At 50.2% G+C, this 20,937-nt stretch overlaps 2 protein-coding genes across 2 annotated transcripts; one reads left to right on the top strand and one right to left on the bottom strand.

Annotated features, from left to right (window-relative positions):
* Positions 1-3,554: 3,554 nt before the first annotated feature.
* Positions 3,555-12,504, top strand: TCTE1 (t-complex-associated-testis-expressed 1). The gene is made up of 4 exons (XM_003789232.1): positions 3,555-3,898; positions 4,827-5,395; positions 9,798-10,247; positions 12,295-12,504. Exons 1-4 carry the CDS (start codon positions 3,634-3,636, stop codon positions 12,502-12,504), a joined length of 1,494 nt encoding a protein of 497 aa, XP_003789280.1. The 5' UTR covers positions 3,555-3,633.
* A 3,583-nt stretch (positions 12,505-16,087) lies between these two features.
* TMEM151B (transmembrane protein 151B) lies at positions 16,088-19,199 on the bottom strand. Its single transcript, XM_012804675.1, has 2 exons — positions 18,696-19,199; positions 16,088-17,218 (listed from the first exon to the last, which is right to left on the bottom strand). Exons 1-2 carry the CDS (start codon positions 19,197-19,199, stop codon positions 16,088-16,090), a joined length of 1,635 nt encoding a protein of 544 aa, XP_012660129.1.
* Positions 19,200-20,937: the final 1,738 nt, after the last annotated feature.

The raw sequence follows: 20,937 nt of genomic DNA, 5'->3' as shown, positions 1-20,937 counted from the left end.
AAAAAAAAAAAAAGAAGAAGAAGAAGAATACTTTGCATCTGGTAATAATTTGCTTGCCAAAAATATTTTTGTGATATCTATTTTTTTAATCAAGAGATTATTAACTGAAAATTACCAACTTTGATCTTCTTATACAGTTAAGGTTTTCAACATTTGCCTTAAAAATAACATCAGAAAAAGATAATAATAATAACATCAGAGGGCCAGGAGCTAGGCTTAGTGGCTTATGCCTATAATCCCAACACTTCGAGAAGCCAAGGCAGGAGAATTGCTGGAGGCCAGGAGTTCAATACCAGGCTGGGCAACATGGTGAGACCCCCATCTCTATGAAAAATTAGAAAAAAAATTAAAATTAACTAGATATGCACGCCTATAGTCCCAGCTACTCAGAGTCCAAGGCAGTAAGATTATTTAAGCCTGGCAGTTTGAGCTATGATTGTACTACTGCACTCTAGACTGGACACCAGAACCAGATTGTCTCTTAGAAAGCAAAACATCATTCCTCAAGGTATGAATTTTTCTGCAAATGTTGAAAGATGGTAGTGGCTCATTTTTCTGTTAGCCATGTACATGACAGCAGCCATATGAAGTGAGGGTCTACTCTTTCCTTCTGAGGAGTTGGTTCAGGGCCCTGGAACATGCTCCTGGATGGGTCCTGTTGTGTCATGCCCAGAGGCAGGCTGGGAGCATCAAAAGGCAGCAAAAACAGTTAAGATCAGACCTCAGGAAGAGTGCCAGGATATGATCAAGTAAGGGACTAGGCAATGAAATTAACATTACCCTATTGCAGAGGGCATCCCACATGGCCCCAGGTGGGGTTTCCCAAGGTGTGGCCTCCCATGAGGAATGAAAAAGGATTGCCTCCCAGGATGGGGAAGGTGGGTGGTGGCGTGAGTAATGCCCAAAGAGCCAACTCCAGGGTGACACCCATGAGTAACCTGGGGCTCCCCCACCAAGCCTAGTCCTGCTCCCCTGAGTGTGGCCTACCGATGTCCTGGGACACACCTGGAATCAGGGGAAATACAGAATGTTTTAGGTCAGAACCTTGGAAGGAGCCAGGGAGCCCAGATGCAGGGCTGGCAGAAGCAGGCTGGCCTGCTGCCTTTGACTCCCTTCCATTACCTCCGTCCTACTGTCTGTGTAGCCCCCAACTCCACTACTGCAACCTCACCTTTCACATCCCCCCTAGAAATAAGGAAGGGCCTCAGAAGCCTTGCACTCAGTTAGAGATACAATCTCAGGTCAGCACTCATGAAGCAGGTCTCCAGGGCCTGTTGTCCCAAGCCTTAGTGTCTCATTCTCCACAGCCCTCCACCCCCAGGACCCTTCACAAATATTATCAATATTAATCCAACATATCTCAAAGGAATCTGCACAAGAGCCCACAGAGGAAGACATTTTCCCATTTTACAGATAAGGAAACTGAAGCTTGGGTAGGTTAAGTAACTTGGCCAATATCACACAGCAAATAACTGGCAAAGCCAGAAATACAAAGTCAGCTGGTGCCTCTAAGCAACACCCACTCCCAGCCCCACCTTCTTAGGGGCCGTTAGTCAAAAAGCATGATCTGGTCATCCCACAGTTCTGGACACAATCTGTTTGTGAATTTCCCCATTTGCATAAGGGATATCACAATACCTAGATATCTTCCCTACACTGTCCTTCTCCCCGCAATCCCCCCTCAGCTAGGCTTTTCCTCCTTGAAATGCCTGGCAGGCTGGGGAGCACCATCTGGTCCCTCCCTCTGCCAAGGACTCCTTTGCTGGTTCAGAGTGTTCCTTCCCGCCGGCCACTATACAGTGCCACTATATAGTGCACAGAGTCAGGGTACAAATCTGATGGGAAACACCCTGGGAAAGAAACTGAGTGACAGGCAGCCCCAATTTCCCCTGTAGTTCTCAAGGCAGGGGTGCCCACAGCACGGGTACAGGAATGGGCAAATGGGGAGGGTCCCCAAACCCAACCACATCCTCTATCTTCTGTATTCAGCCCCAGATTTAGCTGCCTTCTCGCCTCCCACGCCTGCACGCTGCTGTCTCGAAGCTGGAGGCTGGGAGAACTAGAAGGAAGACTAGAATGGGGAAATGAAAAAGAGCGGACCCAGAGCTTGAGCCCTCCTCAGTGGGCAGGAGAAGAGGAAGGTGTTGGCACCCAAGCTAGTTCCCTTCTCCTTTCTCTCTCAACCTGCACTATCCAAAATAATAGCCACAGGCTCAATATGCTGATTGACCAATCAGATTTTGAAGACTCAGTATGAAAACAGATATAAAATTCTCATTTATAATTTTTATATTGATTGCATATTTAAATGAGAATAGTTTGGACATACTGGGTTAAATATAAAATTAATTTCACCGTTTTGGATGGGCGTGGTGGCTCACACCTGTAATCCTAGCACGATGGGAGGACCTCTTGCGCTCAGGAATTCAAGACCAGCCTGAACCTTTCTCTACTAAAAATAGAAATATTTGCCAAGGGTTGTGGCAGGCACCTGTAGTCCCAGCTACTTGGGAGGCTGAAGCAGGAGGACCACTTGAACCCAGGAGTTTGAGGTTGTTGTAAGCTAGGCTGATGCCACAGCACTCTAGCTTGGGGAATAGAGTGAGAAGCTGTCTCAAAAAAAAAAAAAAAAGAAAGAAAAGAAAAAAAGAGTGTGTGTGAGTACATTCTGCCACCATTAAATTTTTTTTCACCTGTTTCTCTTTATTTTTTAATATGAAGACTGAAATATTTTAAAATAGCTTATGTGGCATGCATTTTGGCTTGCATTATACTTCTGTTAGCCAGAGCTATTCTCAACCCTAGCCTCTGGACCAGGCAGTTGCTGTTCTATAAAATATTTAGTATGGGGTCCTATTTTGAACTAAATAGTTATTTATTGTACCTCCATCTTTTGGCAATACACTCTCTCATTCCTAACCCTCAAAGAGAGTCAACATAATGTAGGGTTCAGAGCATGAACTTGATAAAATGAGTTTAAATCCATTCTTGATACTTATAAGCTGTGTGACATTAGGCAAGTCAATCAACCTCTCTGTTCTTCAATTTCCCATCAGAACAGAAATAATACAAGTTCCTATCTTTAAAAGGGTTCTGTGAGGAAAAATGAATTAATAGGCATAAAGAACTAAAAAGTGTCTAAAACTAAGATTTTCAGCTGCTCCTTGCTATAGTTCCGTGTGTCAGATAACATATTACGCCTTTTGGATACATTATTTTATTCACTCCTCCAAATAATCCTACTGGGACTGTTAACCCTCATTTCACAGAGGCATTATCTGAAATTCAGAGAGGTTCAGTAACTTGTCTCAAACTTCCGTCAGTGGAATTTGCACCTGGATCTGCTTTGCTCTAGAAATTGACCCTTAAGCAGTGGTTCTCAATCTTCCTAATGCCTCAGCCCTTTAATATAGTTCCTGTGGATCGTGACCCACAGGTTGAGAACCGCTGCCCTTAAGTACCACTCTGCACCACCTCTCTTGGTAAATGCCCACCAAGACTCTCCACAGTAATACCTCTTCCCTCTTTCTCTCATTTCAGGTCCCTCCGTGCAGCGAGGGCCTGCCAATCTGAACAGCTTCCTGTTGTAAAGCCACCCAGGGGCTACCTGCCCCTACATTGTCAGCCCCCAGCATGCAAGACACTGTAACAACACCACAACCATCAGCCGTCAGCCGCCCCTCGCTCTCCACCCAAGATAAGACTTCCACTGGAATCACAGGTTCACAGCCTTGGAAGCCCATGGTCACACCTGCCTCTGTGAAGTCAAAACCCCCAACTTCAGGGAACAGTTTCTATCGGATGCGCCGGATCATTGCTGAGGATCCTGAGTGGTCACTGGCCATTGTGCCCCTCCTCACAGAGCTCTGCATTCAGCACATTGTCAGGAACTTCCAAAGTAAGTCAGTCTCTCCCTGCTTTGCATGGGAAAGAGAAGACCGGGAGTGGGCCAAGGTGGGTGGATACTGTCTGGAGCTGAGGCCTCAGAACCTAGGGGTCCTGGGCAGTTTCTGGCTTCCCATGTGACATCCTCATGCCACTCAACACTCCCTTTCCAGCCAGGGCCAAGACAGTTTCTCCTGCTGTTCCCACTTGCAGATCCCATCCACACTGCGTGCCTGTGTCCTCTCCTTGCCTTTTCTCTCTTCAGCAAAACCCAGCCTCTATCTTCCTCCTCGGAAAGCCCACCCAGGTTAACAGCCTTCCACTCTAATGGAGTCTTCCATGCCATGTATGGGCTTCCAGTTTGTTCTGTACTCTATGCTCTGTAAACCTTTCTAAAGATGAATTACCAGCCTCTCCTACCAAATATGGAGCTCGCTGAGGACAGGCCATCATTTTGCCTACAACAGCTATCACCACCTAACCTAGTACATATTCACATGACTTGTTTATTGTCTGTCTCTTCTCACTAGATTGTCAACTCCAGGAGGCGCGAAGTCCTCTGTTTTGTTCACTTTACATCTCCAACACTTAGAACAGTGCCTGGCACATAGTAGGTACTCAAAAAAATATTTGTTTTGAAAAATTTGTTTTCAGATTGGGAGGCTCTGAAGTCAGGGACTGTCTCTTCCATCAGACTAGGTGAAAAATGAGTTTGGGACCTGAGATTCTTCCTCAGACTGGGAGCTCCCTGAGACCAGATGCTTTAGGCAGGGAACACCCCATAGCCTCAGACTGAGCCTCCCTCAGAGCAAACTGCAACTCCCTGAGGCCAGGGGGAAGGTCTTACCTTTCCTTAGTGTCCCCATGCAAACCCAGGCCAAGTCACCCTGTTGTGGTGTCCCCAGCATTGTGACCCTGCTTTTCTTCCTTGGTTCCTAAAGACAACCCTATCCTGAAGCAGCTGCTCCCAGAGCACCAGCAGAAGGTCTTGAGCCGTCTGTCCCCTGACCTGCCACTGACTGTGACCGCCAACCTGATAGACGATGAGGGCTACTGGCGCCGCTGCTGCACGCAGCGCTGGCCTGTGTGCTACGTGGCCCAGCATGGTGGCAGCTGGAAGCACATGTTCTTCGAGCGCCACCTGGAGAACCTGCTAAAGCATTTTATCCCTGGCACCACGGACCCTGCGGTCATTCTGGACATGGTGCCGCTATGCAGGAACTACGTGCGGAGGCTCCACGTGGATCAGTTCCTTCCGCCCGTGCGCCTCCCGTCCCCGCCCCGGGCCGTGGACCAGTCAGACTCCGGCAGCGAGGGGGAAGTGGAGGAGTCCACCACAGACCACTACCAGCTGGGTGATCTGGTGGCTGGCCTGAGCTACCTGGAGGAGCTGGACCTGGTATATGGTGTCAAGGATTGTGGCATGAACTTCGAGTGGAATCTCTTCCTCTTCACCTACCGCGATTGCCACTCCTTGGCGGCCACCATCAAGGCATGCCTCACCCTCAAGGTACCATCTCCCCCGACCTCCAGCATTCCCCCCAACCCTGCTTCTCAGCATCTCTCCAATACCCCTCTTCCCTCTGTCATCATCTTCTTCCTCCCATTTTTTTTCTCTTTCATTGACCAAGTGTTTTTGACTGCATCCTGCACCCTGCTACTGGGTTCTGGGGGTGCAGAGATGAACAAGGCACTGCCCTCCCAGATCACAGTTTGTTCCAGGGAACAAGTATCTGCATTCCAGGCTCTGTCTCAAGTGCTGAAGATAAAACAATGAGCAAAAAACTGTACCATTTGTGCCCTACGTAGCTAACAGTTTGGTGGAATAAAAGGCGCTGATCAGCAACCATATAAACATAAAATTGCAGCTATAATAGGGTTGCTAGATTTAGCAAATAGAAATACAAGACATACAGTTTAATTTGAATTTCAGATAGATAACAAGCAATTTTTTTAGCATATGTATGTCCCAAATACTCTATGGGACATAGTTGTTTATCTGAAATTTAAATTAACTGGGCATCCTGTATTTTTTTCTGCCAACCCTTAACTGGGATGGATAGGGTTTTGCTTTGTAAAAGCCTGTGCTGGAGTGCAGTGGCTCTATCATATCTCACTGCAGCCTCAAACTCCTTGGTTCAAACGATCCTACCTCAGCCTCCCAAGTAGCTGGAGGACACATCCAGCTAATTTTTCTTATTTTTTGTAGAGATGGTGTCTGGCTATGTTTTCCATACTGGCCTCGAACTCCTGGCCTCAAGCAATCCTCAAGTTTCCTAGGTAGCTAAGACTACAGGTGCATACCACCACACCAGGCTAACTTTTTGTACAGACAGGGTCACACACTAGACTAGGCTGGTCTCGAACTCCTGACCTCAAGCAACTCTTCTTCCTCAGCCCTAAAGTGCTGAGATTATAGGCATGAGCCCACCCCAAAACAGATATACTCTTATGAGAGATTATGAAAGGGGAATTTGATCTTGCCAGGGAAGTCTTTCCTGAGCAAATGTCACTTACATAGAGATTAGAAGAAGGAGTAGAAATTACAATCTAAGGAAAGAAGGAAGAACATTCCAGGCAGAAAGAGAAGCACATACAGTCTCTGTGTGAACTGGCCCAGCAGAGTGAACATGGCCAGCTTGTGTTGCTGAGAGAGAAGGCTGTGTGACTAGAACCAAGAGGGAGCAGGGTGGGATAAAAGTGGACAGGCCATCAGTGGTCAGCCTCACTGAGTGAAGGTGGCCTTGCTAAGAAGTCTGTGTTTATCCTTAGTTACTCTGGGACACCTTCCAAGGGTTTTAGGCAGAAAGGGAGGTGATGTTATTGGATTTTTACTTGTGAAAAGATCATTCTCTGAAGGAGAATGGCGTGGGCAGGGCAACCACAAACAGGTAGATCCCGTAGGATACCACTGACAAGTCCAGGTGAAGATGAGGGCAGTTTGAACTTGGATAATGTCTATGGAGAGATTCAAGAGATATTTAGGCAGTCAGGTCAACTTGCTGGTATAAAGAGAGTCTAGAGAAAAATGAGGGTCAAGGAGGTATCAAATCTTCTGGCTCATGAGGCCAGACGGCTGGAGGGGCCATTTGTAGGAAATAGGGAATGTGGGATGAGGACCAGTTTTGAGGAGGAAGAGTATGAGTTCCAGTTTGAGGCAACCCAAGGAAAGGGTCATTTCATTAGTTGGGTAGAGTGCCTGAAGCTCAGATGAAAGGTATAGAGTGAACATGGAAATGTATGCCTCGTTGTGGACGTGGTAGTTGGAGCCCTGGATTTAGATGGAGTCTCCTAAGGGAAAGCCAAACATGAGGTAAGAAGAGACCTGACATGTTGTCTTGGCAGAAGAAAGAATGCTTGCCAGGAAAACTGGAGGAAGGAAGAAAGGGGAGACAGGGCATTGTGTCACAGAGCCAAGGGAGGGGTATATTTCAAATAGAGTTACCAGTGGGGTGGAGCGGAGCTGGAGACTAGACTTAGCAAGTGTGGAGGTCACTGAGAGGAAGCTACTATCCAGGAACAGGAGCCAGATAGCAGAGGTTCATGGGACAGTGCAAAGTGAGGAATGGATGGCTATGATCAGCTTTTTCAAGAACTTGGCTATGAAGGGGGAGAGGTAGAGCAGTAATAAATGAGAGCTTCAGGTTTTCTTAAGAAATATGCATGTGGCCGGGTGCAATGGCTCATGCCTGTAATCCTAGCACTTTGGGAGGCCAAGGTGGGTACAGTGCATGAGCTCAGGAGTTCCAGACCAGTCTGAGCAAGAATGAGACCCCATCTCTACTAAAAATAGAAAAACAAGTGGGCATAGTGGCAGGCTCCTGTAGTCCCAGCTCTCGGGAGGCTGAGACAAGAGGATCACTTGAGCCTCAGAGTTTGAGGTTGCTGTGAGCTATGACACCATGGTACTGTAAGGGTGACAGAGTGAGACTCTGTCTCAAAAAAAAAGAAAGAAAAAGAAAGAAATGTGCATGTGTTTAAAACCACTATAAAGCTCTCCATCAAGTTGCAAGGAAGGGGTTGACAATCGGAGAGAGGCACAGATTAATAGACAAAGGAAGATTCCCTAGAAGGGTGAAGGGGTTGGACCTAGGACTGGGGTGGGGGTGCAGTTGGTACTGGGCAATGGGAAAGGGGGATGTGGTGGGTAGCAACAGATCTGTGTTTGGTATCAGGAAAATGAGGGGTTCCCATTCAGTGGCTGGGAAAGCAGGAAGAGAATTCACCTGCTGACAGGGGGCTCAACAGGGAGGCTCCCTGAAGTCTGAGGAGCCTAAAGACAATTGAAATAGTTGTAGATTGTGAGAGACTATTAAGGTCAGAGAAACATAGTTGGATCAGCACACAGCATTTCAGGCCTGTTAGTGGTTCCAGCGATACCAACCAGTCCAGTCCTCTCAGATGACATTTTTCTTTTTCTTTTGAGATAGAGTCTCACTATGTCACCCTCGGTAGAGTGCCATGGCATCACAGCTCACAGCAAACTCAAACTCTTGGGCTTAAGTGATTCTCTTGCCTCAGCCTCCCAAGTAGCTGGGACTACAGGTGCCTGCCACAATGCCCAGCTATTTTGTTGTTGTTGTAATTGTCACTGTTGTTTGGCAGGCCTGGGCCAGGTTTGAACCTGCCAGCTCTGGTGTACCTGGCTGGTGCCCTAACCACTGAGCTAAGGACGTTTCTCCATCATGTCAGTTGTTTGTGCACAGACGTGCAGAAAATAGAGAGTGGATGGCTCAACACCTGTGGCTCAAAAGGCTAAAGTGCCAGCCACATACACCTAGGGTGGCAGGTTCGAATCCAGCCTGGGCCCGCCAAACAACAATGACAGCTGCAACCAAAAAATAGCCGGGCGTTGTGGCGGGCGCCTGTGGTCCCAGCCATTTGGGAGGCTGAGGCAGGAGACTCGCTTGAGCCCAGGAGTTGGAGGTTGCTGTGAGCTGTGAGGCCATAGCACTCTACCCAGGGTGACAGCTTGAGGCTCTGTCTCAAAAAAAAAAAAAGAAAAGAAAATAGAGAGTGGAGGTGATCCAGGGTTGGGGCTTTGCCAGATAGATACAGTGAAAAGAGAAGAGTGACAAAAACCTCTAAACCAGATAAAGTATGGAGAAACAGAGTGAACTGAAGGATGGGGGTAGAGGCCAGCCACTCAGAGGACTCAAGGAGAGAGGAGAGGGGATCGAGGGAGTGGGAAGGAAAGGAAACAGTTTCCATACTCTTGCTATAGCATCACCCCTTTCTTTTATCTCTTCCTCCCATCCTTTCCCTGTTTTTCACCCTCACCACTTTCTTCCTGGATCTTTTCCTGACAACTTCATCCAACGAGTTTCTCTCCTTGCCATGGCAGATCTAAGCCAGCTGAGGAGGGGGCACCAGATAGAACTGAATTCCAAACCTGCCTCTGCCGTCCAATCACTGTGTTACTCTGGACAAATGATATAACTGTCCTAAACCCACATTTTCTATCTGTAAAATAAAGAGAACTCACACTTCTTCATTAGGATACTGATGGTTAGAGATGATGGCTATGAAATATTCGGGCAACATACCCAGCACATAGTAATTGCTTAATATGGTCCCATCTACTTGGGAGGCTGAGGTAAGAGAATCGCTTAAGCCCAGGAGTTTGAGGTTGCTGTGAGCTGTGATGCCACAGCACTCTAACCAGGGTGACAGCTTGAGACTCTGTCTCAAAATTAATTAATTAATTAATTGCTTAATAAACAGTAGCCTTTCCTCCTTGCTATCTGCCACCAATTCTGCAGCATTCTGCCCTGGGTAGGCCTGCAGGTGAGCAGAGGTGAGGTGAGCAGAGCCCCAGGATTCCCTCCACTCCCTCCTCTACCTACAGAAGTAGGTGGGCAGACAGGTTAGCCCTGGCAGGCTGGTGCTAACAACCCTCTGCTTGCCCACAGATCTTTAGACTGACCCGAAGCAAGGTGGATGATGACAAGGCACGCATCCTAATTCGAAGCCTCCTTGACCACCCGGTCCTTGAGGAGCTTGATCTGTCACACAATCTCATTGGGGACCGTGGTGCACGTGGTGCTGCCAAGCTACTGAGCCACAGCCGCCTTCGTGTGCTCAACCTGGCCAACAACCAGGTGCGTGCGCCCGGTGCCCAGTCACTGGCTCATGCTCTGGCACACAACACCAGCCTCATTTCTCTCAACCTGCGTCTCAACTGCATTGAAGATGAGGGTGGCCAGGCTCTTGCCCATGCTTTGCACACCAACAAGTGCCTCACCACATTGCACCTTGGTGGCAATGAGCTGTCAGAGCCCACTGCCACACTCCTGGCCCAGGTGCTATCCACCAACACAACACTTACCAGCATCAACCTATCCTGCAACCACATTGGGCTGGTGAGTCACTGCTTCTGGGGCCCTTGAGGGACAAGTGTGCAATCCACCTGTCATGGGGTGTTTGCAAGGATAATTGTGAGGGCAGGCTTTACATACTACATACTGTATCAAGTATGCACATGTGCTATGCTATGCTAATATTTGTATTCCAATAGCCATTAGTTTTCCTTTAATCCTTAGAGTTATCTAACTAAGATAAATTTTTTTTTTGAGACAGAGTCTCAGTTTGTCACCCATGGTAGAGTGCCATGATGTCATAGCTCACAGCAACCTCATGTTCTTGGGTTTAAGTGATCCTCTTGCCTCACCTTCCCCAGTAGCTGGGACTACAGGCACCCACCACAACACCAAGCTTTTTTTTTTTTTTTTGAGACAGAGTCTCATTCTGTTACCCTCAGTAGAATGCCTTAGCATCACAGTTCACAGCAACTTCCAGCTCTTGGGCTTAGGCAATTCTCTTGCCTCAGCCGCCCAAGTAGCTGATACTATAGGCACCCACCACAATGCCTGGCTATTTCTTGTTGCAGTTTGGCCAGGGCCAGGTTTGAAACCACCACCTTCAGTATATGGGGCTGGCGCCCTATTCACCGAGCCAGCCATATGTGCCACCCCACCCAGCCACATTTAGAGATGGGGTCTTGCTCTTGCTCAGGCTGGTCTCGAACTCCTGTACTCAAGCAATCCACCCACCTCAGCCTCCCAGAGCGCTAGGATTATAAGTATGAGCCACTGCACATGGCTAAGATGAATATTCTTAACCCTACTTCCCAGACAGAAAATTGAATCCTAGAGAAATTAGTGAATTGCCCAAGAGCATCAAGTCTGTAAACAGTGGCAAAGCTGTGATTCAAACCCAAGAATCACTGAAACCCTGAGTCCTTTCTAATAGATGCTGTCTCCCAAACTTTCTTGACCAAGTCAGAGAGTAAGAAATATAATTTACATGAACACTTACTTAACATTCACATAAACATAATATCATTGAATTTACTTACTGGTGATGATGTTTGCCTTTGTATTCTGCTCAATTTCATGTTTTACAATGTTTTTTTGACCCATTAAATCGATTTTGCTACACACTATTGGGTCACAATCATAGAATGGCAGCATTCTGCCTCCCAATGTGAAAGAGTTTCAGTTTGTCACCCTTGGTAGAGCGCCATGATGTTATAGCACTTACCTATGGGATCACTTAAACCCAAGAACATGAGGTTGCTGTGAGCTATGACATCATGGCACTCTACCAAGGATAATAAACAGGCCTACCTAACTCAAAAGGGGCTGGTGCTTTGAGGACTACTGAGAGGGACGTTCTTTGTACTCTTAATTTGTCCCTGAACCCTCTACTAAATCTTCTCATGAGAACATCCTTGCTCCCATACATGTGGACGCATACACATAAACACACATGCGTACATATGGTCTCCAGAGGGGGTGCTCTGGTGTAAGTAATAGAAAGTGTAACCAAGAAATAACTTAAATGAGAGGAATATTCAATATCTCCCATAGCCAGAAGCCCCAGAGTTGTGGGATTGGTAAACCCCTTAGCTGAGTTCCAACATCTCCTCTGCCTGCCTCAGGCCACGTGGCAGTGGCCTTCTCTGGTGCTTCTCCAACGGCCCCAAGATGGCTGTTACAGTTCTGATATCTCACACAAGGGACATGCCGAAAGGCAGAAAAGGTTAGAACATCCCCCAGCCCCTTTAGTTTTCTTTTCAGAGTGGGGTAAGCCTTCCCAGAAGCCAACAACTCTCAACTCCCCCCTCAAATCTCATTAGATAGATGTGTCCCACATGCCCAAGGCTGAACCAAGGAAGGGTATCATTGTTGCCAGAGATTCATGTTTTTAAACCGTTGGCATTGAGAAATCAGTTCAGTGGGTCTTGATTATCATTTTCCAAATGGAATGGAATAGAATATGTCAATGTTCAGAACAAATAGGTTAAGTACTATTCTGTGAACCTTTTAGTCACATCTGTATGTAATATGTGGGTATGATCCTGGATAGTGATGTAAAATGACCCTTTCCCTTTCACCCCTCTCCAAGGATGGTGGGAAGCAGCTCCTAGAAGGCATGTCAGACAACAAGACCCTCCTGGAGTTTGACTTGCGGCTGTCCGATGTAGCCCAGGAGAGCGAGTACCTCATTGGCCAAGCCCTCAATGCCAACCGAGAAGCAGCCCGCCAGCGGGCCTTGAATCCTATCCAGTTCATGTCACCAATCACTGCTGATGGCCCTGAGAACTCTGCAGGATGAGGTGGGAAACAGGACCAGGGCAGTATCCTGGTCACTGGGTCACTGCCCAGCCCCATCTCTCATTTCATTTCCTTGTCACACCTGCTGCAGAGTCACACTGGTTCAGAGGGAGGTGGAAAGGAATCCATGCATATCCTTGGAGTGAGTGATCAGAGTTCTATGGACAAAGAAATGAACCTGGGATGGGGGGAGAAGGGGTATGTAGTGGCAGCCCCTGTGCCCATGGACCCCCACAAGTGATCACCTTCTTCCAGGAATAGAAAAGTCAGAGAGGACTCTGAGGAACTATACCTGCCTAGACTCTCCCAGGAGGCTACCCACCTTCCTAACCCCGAACCCCTCTCCCAATTTTCTTTTCTTTCTGATATATTGAACATATCTTTGACTTTCAAATATATACATGCAAACACACACACACTCATCTCTGGCTACAGCAGAGCTATGCCTGTCTCTTTCTGCCAACCCTTTCCGCTGCAGATGCCACCTCCCTGTTGCTTGGCTCTAGTTTAAGTGACCCAGTTCTACAAGCCATGCCATCTAACCTGGAGAGAGGACAACAGAGGATAGGAGGGGATCAGACATAGTGGGTTTTCCTAGGGAGGCAATCGTAGATGGCAACTGTTAGCAAAAGATGGCACTATCCCTGCCGTCCACCCCAGTGAGCTTCTCACAGGAAGGCAGTAGGAAAAGAAGTACCTTACTGGGCAGGAAATTCAGTGAGTCATCCACAACTTTATTATCCACCAGTTTGATTTGTACAATCTTTGCGCTTGGAAATCCACAACAGAAAGGCCACAGTGTGATGCACCCAATTGACAGAGACCTGTCTTCTCCCCAGCCAGGCCCAGCCCACCCCACAAGCCCTCGTCCCCAGGACACAAGAAGCCTTCCCAATGTGCTCCATCAGTCCCTATCTCTGTGTAACTGCCCACTCTGGGGCCACACCTACAGGAATCACATCAGCCTACAGGGCCACAAGAGAACCTGATGGATTCAGGAGCACCCATTCTCCTTGGGCTGAGTGCCCCAGAGCCTCCAGACCCACATCCCCAAAGGGTGAATGATGGGCTGCAACCACAGTGAAGGAATATCTGCTCTCCAGGGACTCCTTCCAACAAGCAGGTGCTGAGCAGAGCACCAAAGGGGGCTTGGGAGTGTCTGCATGTATGTGCCTGTCTGGGCAACTATAGTCTGTCTGTGCCTGATACCCTCTGACAGTTCTGGAGTGCAAACGTGTAAGTGTGAGGGTGTGTGTGTGTATGTAGCCACAGCTGCTAGCAGAGGTTCTAATTAGAGAAACAAGAACATTCAGTGTAAAGTTTAATTTTAGAGATTAATTAATTTTCTGGTTTTCATTTTCCCTGGCAATCAATAAAGCTACCAAGAAAATAGACCAAAGAATTGGTTTCTCTCTAAGTCTGTGTGTGTGAGAGAGTTGAGGCTGTTTGCGTGAAAAGACCTAGGCAGAAATGGTTGATACAGGCAAAAATAATAACAGGAATCCCCCCCCCCCTTCTGAAGCCAGTCTCTGTTTTAGGAATGGGCCAGAGGGAGGAGGAACTAAGTCCCTCCCTTCCTGGAGCCACAAGGTGGCCAGGTTACCCCTTCACTAACATGACATCCAGGTGCCAGCTGGCCAAGAACTGGGGCCTGAGGCCACAGCTCACCATCTGCACCTCACAGTTGTCTGTTCAGAGGAAAGAGGGATGCTCTAACTGCCAGGTCCAGCAGAGCACAGACTCAGGGTTCAGGCAGGCTCAGTGCTAGCAGTCAGGTAGGCACTGCTGCCCAGGAAAACCTGGTGGGTAGCTGTTTCCTCCTGCCCAAGCCTCCTCTCTGGCCTCCCCTCTCTCCTTGCTTGGCCATCTCTACATGAAAGTAAAGCTCAACTGACTGAGCAGCCATAGGCCATGGTGTCCCTATAATTTGGGCCCCTAACATTCCCCCTGGGAAAGAGGGGAGGGGAGCCAGAGGCGATGTTGCATAGGTAGAGGCACGGCCGTTGGTCTGGCTGGGCTAGAGGAAGGTGAAAGGAGCTGAAGGTGGAGAAGAAAGAGTTCTGATGGCTCAGGCAAAGTAAGAAGCATGAGGGGTGAGCAATGCCTGGATGGCCCAAGGGTTATCCTCTCTTGCCTGAAATGTGAGCTCAATCCCTGGGTGCTAAATCTGCTGGGAAAAACGTTAGCAGGAGGTTGTTCACAGACATGCACACCAAAGCACATTGGGGTGGAGGTGGTAAGGGTGAGCATAGGGAGAGAAGGTGGTGTCTGAACTTTCGGGGAACAGAACATGGGGCCAGCTCAATGGGGTGCTGGAAGGATGCCCCTTTGAAGACCATGTGACACAAAGTAGGGCTTCAGCTCATGAGACAGGAGAGGCTGGAGGGGCCAGGCAAGATTTAGAGAATTCTTGCTTCTGACTTTGCCACTGGAATTGAGTATTTCTCCGGATGGCCCTTGTGCTGTCCTCAGCCCTGCAGAAGCCTGTGTGAGGGACAAGCACACTCCATTCCTCCTCATAGGTCTGGGGGAGGTAAAAGCCACTCCTAACAGATACCCCATCTTTGCAGGTCCTTTCTCTCTACCCTCCACTGTCCTTGACTCTTACTCCCACCTGCTTCCAGAATTCCCCATTGTCACCTAGGTCTATCTCATACTCTCTTCACTTAATCACTCACGCTGGCCAGCTTTAATAAATGGCACCTGGGTGGCATCTCACTCTCTAAAGGGGAAGAGGCTGCTGGGAGGCTGCAGGGTTAGAGATAGGACTAAGGTACACAGCCCTCCACACTTTGCCTCCCCCTCGCCCTGTACCCTGGCAACAGCTCTTCCCAGCCAGGGAGCCCACAGTGAGTGAGGTCTGCCTGGTGAGCACAGTCCCTCCAGGGCCTGGACTCCTGGGGCCCAGTGAGATAAACAACAGTGGAGGGAGTGGCAGAAAGGAAACCCCAATCTTTGGGGTCAGCGGCAAGAAGAGGACAGCAACGTTTCCACAGTCTTGGGATGGAGTATTGGGGTTGACACCTGGTCCCAGCCTCAGACCCACTGAATGCATTAGCTGGCTAGAAGCCAACCTGCTGGTCACCAAACCACCACCCCCTCAGCAGACAGAGGCCCCAGGAGGGTGAGGCAGTGGAGGAAAGGGAGCCCCAAGTTCCCCTCCCAACAGTCTCTACACCTCCTGGCTGCACGGACAGACAGGGTAGCTCACTTGCGATGAGGCCCAACGTGGGACTCACAACACAGGCGCCAAATAACAGAAGATCTGTTGAGAGGACAGACAGGATATCTCGAGTGTGCATGTAGGGAAGGGAGTTATCCCCTTAGAAAACTAAGAGGTGGGGCTGGGAGAAATGATTCTAACAGGGTAGGTTTCTCCAGGAGCTGCCGACCCCTTGCACCCATCTGTCTCTTTATGTACAGGGACGGCAGGGGTCTCAGCCCCATCAGGGTGCACCCTTTCCTCCTCCACTTCCCCACTCCACAGCTTCAGTCACCGTTGTGACTGGCCCTGCTTCACACAGGGAGCACAGTCTGCGAGGAGCAGGAGGGAAGGGAGCGTGGACCTCTCCAGGGGTTGGAGGTCACAGTGAGGTCTCTACACAGGAGCCATGGCGGTGCAGCGGCCGGTGGCTGTGGCCCAGACACCCCTCTTGCCGGTGAACAATGAGGACCGGGAAGTAGAGGGCGTCGTGGTAGGGGGGCGGCGGCCCAGCCTCTTCCTCCTCGTCGTCGTCCTCATCGTCTCCCATGCTGGCCTGGCTCGACAGCCGCGTCTGCTCCGTGGGACAGCTCGCCTCGTTGACGCTTCCGCTCCGGCTGCGCCACAGGCAGCTGCGCCGGGAGCCATAGAGACGACCAAGCGAGAAGCGGCTGCCCCCGCAGCCCGCGCCTCCTCCCGGCCCCGGGCCGGCCCGCGGACTGGCGCAGATGCTCAGGGCGCTGCGCGAGAAGATGGACGAGCTGCTGACAGCGCGCTGGCAGTGCTCGCAGCTGCGCCTGTACGGGGCCACTCCCGCTGCGCCCGGGCCGCCCACCCCGCCGTAGCGACACGTGGGCGCATAGCCACCGCCTGCCGCCCCTCCGCAGCGCGACCCCAGGCCCGCCAGATCCATGAGCACCGCCTCCGAGTAGCTGGGCACCAGCTGCTGGTTGGAGCGGATGTGCCACTCCAGCTCTGTACTGTCCACCGTATTGACCCGCGGCAGGCGGTGGGTGAGCGGGGGCAGCAACTCGTCGCTGGGGCTTAGGCCGCCTCCCGCGCTACTAGCCGAGCCCGGGCCCTCCAGGCCGAAGAGCTTCTCCACGTGGTAGTGCGCGTAGGCCGTGCGGTACTCCGCCAGCACGCGCAGCGGCCACGACAGAGTGAGCAGCGCAGCGGCCCAGAAGGCTGACGAGCAGGCGTACCACGGCGGCCTGGCTGGGTCCGGGAAGGCCACCATGAACTCGCGGAAGTCCACGTTCTTGAGGTGCATGCCTTCACGCGCCTCCATGTAGTCATCCAGGCCTTCGTTCTCCGCAAAGAAGCGCGCTCGCTGGCACAGGTACGCGTTCTCAGCCTCCACGCTGGCGAAGCTAAAGCACTTGGTGAAGCGCAGCCGCGTGGCCGGTGCGCCCTCCAGCCCCACTAGCGCCTTGGATACGTCGCGGACCCCACAGCGCGCATAGTCAAATTCGGCCTCTGCCACGTGCGTGTTAACGCGCTCATGGTAGACCTGGGGCAGAGAGAGGGGCGGGGAGGCGGCCGAGTCGCGGGAATGCCATGCCACTGTGGCCTCTTCTGTCTGTTGACCCTCATCCGCCCTATTGTTGCTCTTGTTACCTGGTCAAACCCTGAGTCTGTCCTGGTTTAGGTATCTGGCAGGATGTTTACATCTGATTTACTGAGCAACTGAGGCCCTCGAACTAATCGGTTGAGTTAGACATGAGGACTGGGCTAAAACCCAGTCCTACCTCTGTGCATTTAAATTTTAGTAAGGCGCCAGACATACACCGGAGCTGGCAGGTTCAAATCCAGCCACCAAACAACATTGACAACTAAAACCAAAAAATAGCCAGGCATTGTGCAGAGGCCTGTAATCCCAGCTACTTGGGAGGCTGAGGCAAGAAAATTGCTTAAGCCCAAAGAGTTGGAGGTTGCTGTGAGCTGTGACCCCCTCGGCATTCTACCCAGGGCAACAGCTTGAGACTCTGTCTCAAAAAATAAAACAATAAAAATAAAAAATAAATTTTAATAAGCACTGCTTCCTCTGGAGTCAGGCCTTGGCCATGAATTGCCCCTGTGGCTTTCCTGATGCTTTTGCCCCTGCCTCCATTACCCCATCCTGCCCCCTCATCACCACAGCCTCCCTTCCCTTTTACAAGTGTGTTTCCAAATGGGCTCTCCAGGGGAGCTTCCTGAGGAACCCCTCTGTCTCTAGCCTTCCTGTTCTAGCCTTAGCTATCACTCAGCTACCTTCCTGCTGCTTACAGGCCACAGGCTTCTGTCTACAAATCCATATACTGAGACAGAGATCACCAGCTTCTGGGAACATCTCATACAGGGCCACAATATGTCTTAACTTGGTGGGTGCAGGAGGTGCTGCTTGACCTGCTCGCTCTCAATAAGGCCTCCCATGCCCACCTCCTCAGACAACCATGGACTTGAGATCCAGGGATCTGGTTTTAAGTTTAGCACTACGATCTAGGAGCTGCAGACCTTGGGTAAGTCACTGATTTTAGATGCCTATACCTGTGAAAGAGAACTTGGTAGCAGTCACCTCACCGAACAGATGAAAACATGTTGTGAGACTGGGCATGTAAAGACATATCCAACCATAAAGCACTAAACAGTATAGACCCTAGAGCAGGCTGCTTGGGTTCAAGTCCCATCTCCACCACATACCAGCTATTTGACCTTAACCTCTCCAAGCCTCAGTTTCCTCATCTGTAAATAGATATAATGCCTATCTACCTCATAGAGTTGTAAGGGTTAGATAAATGATTTAATATTTGTAAAGTACCTACAGCTGAGCTTGGCTTCTAAGTGTTTGCTGTTATTATGGTTGTTATTGCTCTCCGGTTGCAGTGCCCATGAGAGTTCACTGCTGTTTTGTGCTCCTCCCCTGGAGAGTGTGGGGTGGGGGTGGGGGTGAGGCAGGGTCCAAGCACCACCTCCCATTGAATGGCCTGCACTCCCCTCCAGCTCCTCACCTGGGTGGTGGTATAGGCGTCTCCATTGCGGTATCTGGTAACCTGGCGGGTGCGGCGGACATAGTGGTAGCTGATGGCCTTCCACCAGATGCAGGGCGTGGCCTGCTGCATGCGGCCCACACGCTCCCGCACGCTGCTCACATCCACACGGTGCTGCAGCTCATGGCGGGCTTGGCAGTGCCAACACTCCACCAGGTAGACGGCATACAACATGAGCAGGAAGGCCAGGGGGATGTAGACATAGCCATTGGAGCAGGGGCTGTCATGGTACATGAGGCTGTTGCCCTGGTAGGCGCTGCTGAAGGTGAGGCGCGTCACCGTGGTGACATGGCACCAGGCCACTGCCCCCAGGCAGCCGTACATGAGCAGCGAGAGCAGGAGGCACTTCCAGTGGGACTCACGGCAGAGGGACTTGGTGAAAGAGGGCTGGATGGGACGCTGCTGCTCAGATGGGCAGGGGAGGAGCCAAGATGAGTGGGAAGTGAGACAGTGAGCAGGACCCATCACAGAGATGGATGCAAAGGTGGAGGGGCAGAAACCAGCACCATAGATGACAGGCAGAGACACAGGGATATGGAGAGAAAAGGAAAGACCGAGATAAGAGCCAAAGACAAGATAAAAACAGAAGGAACACAGAGAGAGCCACGAGGACAGGAAAGAGGACCAAAATGCCAATATAGGAAAGTACAGAGAGAGAGAAACCCCGAGTGGCAGAGAAGAATCAGAGCCAGAGATGCAGGCCCAGGCAGCAAAGAAGACACAGATGGATGAGATGGCACCCAGAGAAAAAGAGTCCAAAGACAGACACAAAGATGGCAATGACATAGGAGAAAGTGTGGATGGGGAAGACAGGGAAGGACAGACAGGCATCAGTGAAGGCAGGTCCCCAGCCTAGACCTCTTCCAGATGTTCCAGGAAAGAAAGAGGGACTCACTGACATTAACCTCCCCACTGAATAGCTGGAGCCCTTACTTATTCCAGTTTTTTCGGTCCTAGGCTTACCCTCACAACTAGCCTAATCTCCTTTGGTGGAGGGAAAGCAGGGAATCCCAAGCCGTCTCATTCCCTATGTTTTGGTCCCCAGCTCCCTTGTGATTCTCCCTCTTGCACTCTCACATCCTTCCCTCTGTTCCAGGATAGAAGAGAGAGAGCTGGGGTCCCTGAGCAGAAGGCAGTCCAGGAGGAAGTATTCAAAAGGGTAGAGGCATGTAACTGGGGAGAAGATGGAGATAGCAGATGTGGGACGGGCACAGGGAGGAAATCGTTTGAAGCCCAGCCATTTGTCAAGAGAAAACAATTTTTGGTACTCTCCTGGGGCCTGTCTATTAAAGAAAGTACTTCTTGGCACATTCTGTCCTACAGTTGGCCCTGTGAATTTTTTATATCTCCGGCTTCCCACTAGATTGGGTGTTCCTGAGGGCAGAGCCTATGTCTCATTCTATTTGCATCTTAGGCGTCCACCATGGTGTTGGCACCCAGAGGCAACGTAGTAATTGAATATCGAGTTTGATTTCTCATGGTCACCCCTGGTTTTCCACCCTTCCTCCTTCATGTCTAGCTTAAGGAATCTTCTCCTCATCACACACATACGCACACACACACCCCTCTCTGCTAGGATATTGACTTATCCTCTCAATTCCTCAGGCCTTAACCTGGAGGCCAGCCAGGGAAGGGAAAAAAGAGTGGAACAGAAGGGGACAGTAATAAGCAGTGGGCCCTGGATCTAGAAGTATGGGTACGTGAGCTAGGAAATAGCACACTATATATAAGGACAAGGAGATTAGGGTACATGTGCCTGTCAGGAAGTCTCATCCTTGCTCACCTGTGTGTGCTTGTCCCAATGTAAGCACATCTACAGGGGTCCTGTCTGCAGGTCGACCCCTGCTTGTATGTTTCTGCCCTTGTGCAGTGTGCATAGGTGTGCACAAGTGTGCTTGGAGGACTGAAGAGTAGGGCCCGCAACTAGGGATATGGAGAAGCATCAGGAGTTGGGAGAGAGGGGTGCACAACCTAATATACACACTCTCAGTGACTGTGGGAGGAATCCCCCTGTATACATCTGACCTTTCTTAGGGCCTCAGCTCAGGTCTCACTACCACTTCCCCATGGTACCTTCCAGGCTCTGTACCCCCTACAAGTTGCCCTTCTTGGCCTTCAAGGTGGCATCCCCCTCCTAGCGATAGGATCCCCCCGCCACCAATCTTACCCCACCTTTTCTCAACCGCCCGGGGTCCGCGAGGCT

Source organism: Otolemur garnettii, unplaced genomic scaffold (genome assembly GCF_000181295.1).
Source record: "Otolemur garnettii isolate 467f Iridium unplaced genomic scaffold, OtoGar3 scaffold00031, whole genome shotgun sequence".
NCBI classification, from domain to species: Eukaryota; Metazoa; Chordata; class Mammalia; order Primates; family Galagidae; genus Otolemur; species Otolemur garnettii.
The sequence above is the reverse complement of the archived record's forward strand: the minus strand, read 5'-3'. Positions and strand labels throughout refer to the sequence as shown.